The sequence below is a fragment of the Pygocentrus nattereri genome, chromosome 8 (genome assembly GCF_015220715.1).
Source record: "Pygocentrus nattereri isolate fPygNat1 chromosome 8, fPygNat1.pri, whole genome shotgun sequence".
Taxonomy (NCBI): Eukaryota; Metazoa; Chordata; class Actinopteri; order Characiformes; family Serrasalmidae; genus Pygocentrus; species Pygocentrus nattereri.
This window is the reverse complement of record NC_051218.1, coordinates 25,253,335-25,262,509: the sequence shown is the minus strand read 5'-3', so window position 1 is coordinate 25,262,509 and position 9,175 is coordinate 25,253,335. Positions and strand designations below refer to the sequence as shown.

The 9,175-nt window shown below is 39.9% G+C and overlaps 1 protein-coding gene across 1 annotated transcript in view; it reads left to right on the top strand.

Moving 5' to 3' along the window:
* The window catches only part of hspa9 (heat shock protein 9), a 31,238-nt gene that overhangs the window by 11,852 nt on the left and 10,211 nt on the right, over positions 1–9,175 (top strand). Inside the window, exons 11-14 of the mRNA XM_017682202.2 lie at positions 4,935–5,162; positions 5,419–5,523; positions 5,757–5,874; positions 6,104–6,198. Coding sequence (XP_017537691.1) covers positions 4,935–5,162; positions 5,419–5,523; positions 5,757–5,874; positions 6,104–6,198 — 546 coding nt within the window. The remainder of the gene's footprint in view (positions 1–4,934; positions 5,163–5,418; positions 5,524–5,756; positions 5,875–6,103; positions 6,199–9,175) is intronic.

Sequence of the window (9,175 nt, the reverse complement as noted above, 5' to 3'; positions counted from 1 at the left end):
GGATCTCTCGCACACACACATTAAAAATAAATGAATAAATAATCTACATGTATAACAATGATTATTCTCATTAAAAACAAAGATGCCCAATAGAACAGTTAATAATAGGAAATAGGGAAATGTATGTTAATTTTTATTTATTTATTTTAATCTGATGCTGTGTTTGTGTATTGGGAAATAACCTGGATATTGATTTCCGGTGTTTTAGCCACACCAATTGCTAATGGGTGGATAAAAATTAAGCACATAGCCATGCAGTCTAAATAGACAAACATTTGCAGTTGAATAGTTCAAACCGATGAGCTCAGTCATTTTGTGGCACTGTCATAGGATGCCACCACCGCCACATATCAGTTTAAAAAATTTCTCTCTTGCTAGGTCTACTTCTGTCAACTGCAAATGCTACTACTGTGAAATCCCCTTTGGGAAGAATAGAACAGAGATTGCAAGCCAGGCTGTCTTGTCCAACATCAGTGTCTGAACTCACAAAAGCTCTTCTGAATCTATGAGCAAAAATTGTGGTTCCTGGCATTTTAGGGATTTTTTTTCAGTGCTTCCAATGGGAGGTGAGCTGACTGGAGTGGGGGGAGCTGGGGGTTTGTGGTTTGGATGTGATACAACTGGGAGGGATTATTCAGTCCCTTTGTTCTTCATTGATTCTGTGTATTCTGTGGTTCATAAGCTTGCCAGTGCTAGAATCAGCATCTCAATTGTCTCTTGAATGTCAGTGGGTTAGGGTACCTAATTAAACGTGGAGGAGTTGTCTTGTGTTGAATCATTGGAAGCGGACATTATTTTTCTTCAGGAATCACACATGTCCAGCTCATCAGTAAAACTTAACTGTTAATTGGATATTCCATGTGTACATCTAAAGCCAAGGGTGTTGCTGTTGTTTTCAAAAGGAATGTTCACTTTTTTGGTTATAAATGAAAGCAGATCTGCATGGTACATTTATGATGTCAGGTTATTAGCTATTTTCCCTTAATCTTAGTCTCTCTCTCTCTCTCTCTCTCTCTCTCTATATATATATATATATATATATATATATATATATATATATATATATATATATATATATATATATATATATATATATATATATATATATATGTATGTATATATGCTCCTAATTTCAACAGTCCTGCTTTCTTTGGCAAGGTTATTCCTGACACATCAAGTGTTGTTATAGGAGGGTTTTTTTTTTTTTTTAAATAACTGTTTCTTTGATCTTTATCTAGACACCCTCTTAAGACCAGCCTATCTTAGCCGCAGTGCAAGTTTTGAATAACCTGATTATGATGAACATGGTTTCATGTGAAGGCTACACCATCCAGCAGACAGGGATTATTCGTTTTATGTGCACAAATTCTATACTAGGATTGACCTTTTTTTCAGATTTTTTCAAAGTTAATAACCAAAGTTTGCAGCACTAAACATACTGATTTCAGACCATAACCCAGTCACACTGTGTCTCTGATATTGTTCTCAGACTCGCAACTGGTGTTTTAATCCTCGCTTACTTACAGGAAAAGGAAAATATACTTTTGAAACGTGGGGTTATGCATTCCATGAGTGGCGCGATCTGTGATCTGTTCTCTTGTGACCAAGCATGAGTGATAAGTGGCATAATTGTACTGGCCTACAGCGAACTCGTGTCTGTCTAGAGCTGGGCGATATGGTCAGAAACGAAAAAACAAAATTCATATTGGGGTATGGGGAAAAACTCGCTTCTTAGATGCATCGTGATGCGGACATTAATGATTATGAATCGGTTCATAAATGTCAAAAATCGATTTTCTAGATACATAAAAAAGCAGAACTTTTGCAGTGCCCGGATAGTCTGTGGCATCACATAACAAAAACACTACTGGATGAGTGAGAAGGCACACTGCAATAAAGCCAGGTTAGGTCAGGAGTCACAACCCAAATGCTAAGAAGAGCCATTTTGTCCTTTCAACAAAAATCACACCACCTTGGGAGCCACAACATTTAATGCCCAGTATGTCTCAGTGTGTGCGCATGTCCTACTACAGGCTAAAAATAATGAACGAAAACACAGGCTCACTTTGTTCTGCTTTAAGCTTTAGCTCAGCTATAGTGGCTTTCCTCCCATCTCCTTCTTGTTAGAATTTTCCCGTTCCGCCTTAATTTCTGCCTGAGGCACCGAATATAGCTTTGAAAGAGAAGCAAGTTCATCTTCACAACTTTTTAGTTTAACATTAGCCGGCTCAGTATGCCGGGTTGACAGTGTCTTGTTGCAGATTTAACTTTCCAGGATGCAAATGTGCTTATAAATGTGAATAAGTACGTTCGTCTCCAAATGTTTGTCTTAAATTTGTGTTTTCGTAGCTGTTGGCTAAGCGAGACTTTGTTGCTATGAGACCTGCAGTGACCACCATTTCTTAGTCATTGAGAACCAGCGCTTTCGCGTTGTGTTGCACACTTTGGAGCCAAGATTCAGTGGCCAGTTTCGAAAATATTTTACTGCCCCAGTGACCGCCTGACTCAGTCACAGGAGAACAGATCACTGGCCGCTCCACTCAAACAGGGAATTTATAACTCCACACTTCAGATGTTGCTAAAGTATATTTGATGACCCTTTTTTACTCGACGCCCCCTCCCTCTCTAGTCATGATGAAAAACTCGGAAGTGCACCCTCTCCTGGCAACAGCAGAGTAGTGTGTCTTTCCTTGAAGTAGAAAACACCAGGGCTTTTGCTAGAACGTGGAAGATGAAATGAGAATGGTGTATTATATCAAAAAATTTATCAAACCTCTTCTCGATAGAGCGATTAAAAATTATATTGCTATAATTATCATTATCATTTTATCGCCCAGCCCTATGTCTGTCCTAATATCTTAAGCTTTAGCAGCTTTCTATTACCGTGTTGCAGAGCTCAGTCATTTTTTAGTATTCGTGCATTCCCAAGCAGCACAAGTCAAAGAAATTGGGTTCATGCTAGTTACAGTACTGATTTAAACAAAAGGGTGCTGTAGATGCCTGTACATGTGGCATTGGAGAGTGGGAGAAAGCTAGCTTCCCAGGCTAGCTGTTTTTAGCAGCTGCCTAACTTGAAGTAGTGCTGTGTCACCTGCACAGCATGATGTAAATCAAAAAAAGACAAAGCGCTTTCAGTTAAATTTAACTAAAAGGAGGATGTTGTTTTGTTTGATGCAAGAGAAACACACACTCACTGCAGTTAATGGTTTTTATAAAGTAAATGTCAGATATTGCAGTTCTTCCACTCCTCAAACTACCACGACAGAATAGAGAAATGCAAATGCTGCCAGCTTTGAATACTGTCATATGCTCTGACATAGGTGTGGTAGAAGTGATGGGAGTAAGGCAGTGTGATCCATGACTTATTTATAGAGCCTGCTAATGTTTGGGTATGTTCAAATCACTTATTGCTCAAATCTGATTGATTGATTTAATTTTGATCACTCTGGAGCAAAAAACAGCCTTAACGTTTTGACCTTAATTGTGATAGTTATCAATATCGGCTAATACGAAATTTGTGTTAATATTTAGAAGTATTGTTCAGCCTTTATCTCAAATGAGTACTATTCACATTTGAGTAAGCAGGTTGAATCCTTTATTGCTCAGATTAAAACAAGTACTTCAAGTTTGGCAATAAGCCTGATCATTTATTGAGCAGACAATTGCAAAGCATTTACAATTACACTTTAAAAAAAAAAAAAAGGCTATTTACAAAATAAAAGTCTAAATGTGGCAGCCTTATTACTGATCCAAATGGAATAAAAGCTGCTTTTAAAGAATTTTGTTTAGATATCCATTTTACTAAATGTGCAGGTTTTGATAGTTTCCTAAATTATTTTGACGTCCCTAAACTTTTAGATTCTGCAAAAACACACTCTTTTACAGTGGCAGGTGTTCTTCCGGTATTTAAAGCTTTCTGATCCAGAAAACCTGCTTTCTCTAATAGGTTTGATTGAGAGTTTTCATGAAATCCATTCCATGAAGCTCTCTACGCACTGCTCTTGAGCTCATCTGAAGGCCACATGATGTTTCGAGATCTATAGTCAATTTATCTCGATTGACTCTGCAGAAAGTTGACGACCTCTGCGCATTATGCGCCTCAGCGTCCGCTCACCCCGCTCTGTCATTTTATGTGGCCGACTGCTTTATGGCTGAATTGCTGTCGTTCCCAATTGCTTCCACTTATAATACCACTGACAGTTGACTCTGGAATATGTAGTAGCGAGGAAATTTCATGACTGGACTTACACAGGTTGCACGGGTGGTGTCCTATCATGGTACCACACTGGAATTCACTGAGCTCATGAGAGCCACCCATTCTTTAACTAATGTTTGTTCAAGCTGTCTGCAAGCCTAGGTGCTTGGCTTTATACACCTGTGGCCATGGAAGTGATTGGAACCTAAAAGACACATGGTGCTCCAGAAATGTGTTCATTTTCTCTTTGGTGCTCTCACAGATGAGTGAATTATGCACTTATACCCGTCTGTCTGTATTTCTTGTGAGAAGTGCATGAGGGGAATCTGTAATAACACTACATTTGTGCATAAATGTGTTTTTTTTTTTTGTTTGTTTGTTTGTTTTGTGATGTTTCAGATTTCAACTGCCTTTTTTTTTCTTTCTTAAAATATTATCAATAAATTCCATTTGTATAGCCTACATTGCCAAACTTTTAGAAGTGCTTTTTATAAAAGCTACTTTGGATGGAAGCTTCAGTTAAAGCTAGAAAAAACAAACAGCAAGGTCAAAGCTCAGTCTATAATTCGCATAGCATGTCGTTGTAATTACAAACCCAGAGTGGCCTAACCTTTATCTGGCACACCAAGGTTCCTTTTCTAGAGATTATCCTTATGTGTTCCTTCAAATGATAGTTGGAAAATCTATCAGCAAAAGTAAAAAATCTTTTAAAAAGTCTTTTTCCATGTCCACTTCTTAGGTTCAGCAGACAGTTCAGGACATGTTTGGCCGTGCTCCTAGCAAGTCTGTAAATCCAGATGAAGCTGTAGCTATTGGTGCAGCCATCCAAGGAGGCGTACTAGCTGGGGATGTGACAGATGTGCTCTTGCTGGACGTCACTCCACTTTCTCTGGGCATTGAAACTCTAGGAGGTGTCTTTACCAAACTGATCAACCGGAATACAACTATTCCCACAAAGAAAAGCCAGGTCAGTCAAGATATCTTTCACAAACTAATGATAAAAGGAGTTTGTAGATTGGAGCAAACGTTAGTTTGACCTGTGAAGTGCATGTAATGTGGGCAAAATGTGCAGAGGTTTTGTTATTTAATGCTTGATTATTAAATTTTATTTAAGCAAGACCCAGAATTGATAATGTCATCATATTCAGCTTTGTACAAGTAATGAACAATTTTATCTGAAATCTAAAGTATGCATAACCATATCTTTCCATTATACTTTGTAGGTGTTTTCTACAGCTGCTGATGGTCAAACACAAGTTGAAATTAAAGTTTGCCAGGGTGAGCGGGAGATGGCAGCAGATAACAAGCTCCTTGGACAGTTCACTCTGGTAAGCTTGAATTTGTAGGTAGACTGTTTGCATCTTTACAAAAATTATGTATTGTTAATCTTTATATTTTAAAATCTTTTTTTAAAGCCAGTTAGAATAATATTTTGTCATATTATTAGTTTTTTCACTTTATTTTGATGTGGTGGTAATTTTTTTTTTTTTTTTTTTTTTTTTTTTTTTTTTTTTTTATTTGTTAATTATCACTAATTTGTGAAATCTATGGCTGGTGATAGGTTGGCATCCCCCCGGCTCCTCGTGGAGTCCCACAGATTGAAGTCACTTTTGATATTGATGCCAATGGAATTGTGCATGTTTCTGCTAAAGACAAAGGCACTGGACGTGAACAGCAGAGTAAGAGGTCAACTTCTTCCATAAAACAACAAATACATTGAAAATATTAGTTTATTTGAAAAACAAGTAATGTATATTTATTGTAATATACCAACAATATACAAAACATTTTCAATTAATTTTCATATGGGTTCAATTTCAAGTTTGCCCCAGACATTTTTGTTTTGTTTTTTTTGTTTCAAGAGTTTTCAAGTAGACAATTCTCATTTGTTTCTCAATCTTTACGCAGTTGTCATCCAATCCTCTGGTGGCCTCAGTAAGGATGACATTGAGAACATGATCAAGAATGCAGAAAAGTATGCAGAAGAGGACAGAAGAAGAAAGGTTATCCAAGCTTTTCTTATTGGTTTTACTTTTTAGTTTTGCTTGGGGTTGCATTTACAACCTGAATTCCAAAATTGGGATGCTGTGTAATGTGTATATAAACATAAAGTAAATAAAAAAAGAATGTAATGATCTGTAAATTTCATAGATGCACATTAGAACCTAGAACACATGAGATGTTGAAAGTGAGACATTTCATCATTTTATGAACTCATTTAGAACTTGATGGCAGCAAAACATCTTAAAGTTGCCACAGGGGCAACAAAAGGCTGAAAAAGTAAGTGGTCATAATAAACATCTGGAGGAGCAATTTGCAGCTAACTCATGACCGGGTAGTAAAAGAGCATTTTAGAGAGGCAGAGTCTCTCAGAAGCGAAGATGGTGCAGAGGTTCACTAATCTGCAAAAAACTTCAAAAAAATGTTCCTCCACATGAAATTGTGAAATTGTGAAGACTAACACCACCATGTACAGTACATAATAAGATTCAGAGAATCTGGAGTAATACCTGTATGCAAGGGACAAGGCTGACAGTCAATATTGGATGCTAATAATCTTCTGGATCTCGGGTGGCACTGCATTAAAAACAGGCATGATTCTGTTCTGGAAATCACAGCATGGGCTCAAACACTTCCAGAAATTATTGTCTGTGAACACACTTTGTCATGCAATCCACAAATGCAAGCTGTATCATGCAAAGCAGAAGCCTCAATTCACAGCCAGAGCAGAAGTCCCCCGATCCAGAAATACTTCTCTGGGCCAAAGCTTATTTAAAATGGACAGGGGCAGAATGGTCAGATGAATCAAAATTATAATTTCTTTTTGGAAGCCACAGACACCAAGTCCTGCAGACTTAAGAGTAGAGGGACCATCCAGCTTGCTATCAGTGCACAGTTTGAAAGCCTGCATCTCTGATGGTGTGAGGTTGCATCAGTGTCTATGGTGTGGGTGGCTTACACATCTGCAAAGGCACCATCAGTGCTGAACAGTATGACGATGTTAAACCAAATACTGCATCCATCACAACAACATGGCTTTGCTGAAGAAGAGTCTGGATGCTCAACTGGCCTGCCTGCAGTCCAGACGTTTCACCAATAGAAAAATTTGGCGCATCATGAAATTAAAAATCCAGCAAAGAAGACCCAGGACTATTGAGTAGCTAGAATCCTACATCAGACAAGAATTTCTCTCCCAAAGCTCCAGCTATTGGTCTCCTCACTTCCCAGATGTTTACAGACCGTTGTTAAAAGAGGAGGGGATGCTACATAGTGGTAGACATGGGCCTGTCACAGCTTTTTTGGGATGCCGTAAAATTTATGCTGCCATAAAGTTCTAAATGAATTAATATTTTTCATGAAATGATAATGTCTCACTTCCAGTATCTGTTATGTTCTAAGTTGTATTTTAAATAAAATATGGATCTGAGATTTGCAAATCATTGCATTGTTTTATGTATATTTATTTACATTTTACAGTGCTCCATTTTACTCCAGTGCTCCTTTTTTTCGGAACTGGGGTTATAAAATAAGTTGTTGGACTTGTGTTGGCTGTGAATTGCAAATGGTTAGGAACCCCTGGCACACAGGAGAGCACTGTTTGATAACCTGTCCAAAAGCAATGATGAAACAAGTAAGTATTTAGCCTAGATCTAAAAATTGAGACGTTGACTGGGAGCATTATTCCATCCGCGATCTCATTCTTTCGGTCACTACCCAAAGCTTGTGACCATAGGTGAGAGTCGGAACATAGATTGACCGGTTAATTGACAGCTTCGCTTTCTGACTCGGCTCTCTCTTCGCCATGACGGACCGGTTTAGGGTCCGCATTACTGCAGACGCTGCACCAATCCGCCTGTCAACCTCTCGCTCCATCCTTCTTTCACTCGTGAACAAAATCCCAAAATATTTAAACTCCTCCACTTGGGGCAAGAATTCACTCCCTACCTGGACAGAGCATTCCACCCTTTTCCGACTGAGGACCATGGTCTCAGATTTAGAGGTGCTGATTTTCATCCCAGCCGCTTCACACTCAGCTGCAAACTGGTTCAGAGAGAGCTGGAGGTCCCGGCCTGATGGTGCCAACAGAACCATATCTTCTGCGAAAAGCAGACGTGAAATCCTGAGGCCACCATACTGGACGCCTGGCTGTTCCGAGAAATTCTGTCCATAAAAGTTGTGAACAGAATCGGTGACAACGGACAGCCCTGGCGGAGTCCAACCCTGACTGGGAACCAGTGTGACTTACTGCCGGCTATACGAACCAAGCTCCTGCTCTGTTTGTACAGGGACTGAATGGCCCATAACAACGAGCCACTCACCCCGTACTCCCGGAGCACTCCCCATAGGATCCCCCGTGGGAAGCGGTCGAATGCCTTCTCCAAATCCACAAAACACATGTAGACGCACCCTTCAGGACCCTGGTGAGGGTAAAATGCTGGTCCAGTGTTCCACGACCTGGGCGAAACCCACATTGTTCCTCTTGTATCTGAGATTCAACTATCGGTCGGACTCTCTTCTACAGTACCCCTGCAAAGACCTTACCGGGTAGGCTGAGAAGTGTGATCCCCCGATAGTTCGAACACACCCTTTCTTAAAAAGTGGGACCACCACCCCAGTCTGCCATTCCAGGGGGACCACCCCAGATGTCCACGCGATGTTGCAGAGGTGTGTCAGCCAGGACAGCCCTACAACATCCAGAGCCCTCAGGGTGGATCTCATCCACCCCTGGTGTTCTGCCACCAAGGAGTTTTCCAACCACCTTGGTTACCTCAGCCCAAGTGATGGACGGACCCTTGATCGGATCTCCAAGCTCTGCCTCCTCTAGGGAAGGACCGTTGGCAGGATTGAGAAGATCCTTGAAGTATTCCTTCCACCGTCCAACGACGTCCCCAGTCAAAGTTAGCAGCCCCACTGTATACAGTATTGGTCGGGAACTGCTTTCCTCTCCTGAGGCGCCTGACAGTTTGCCAGAACCTTCTT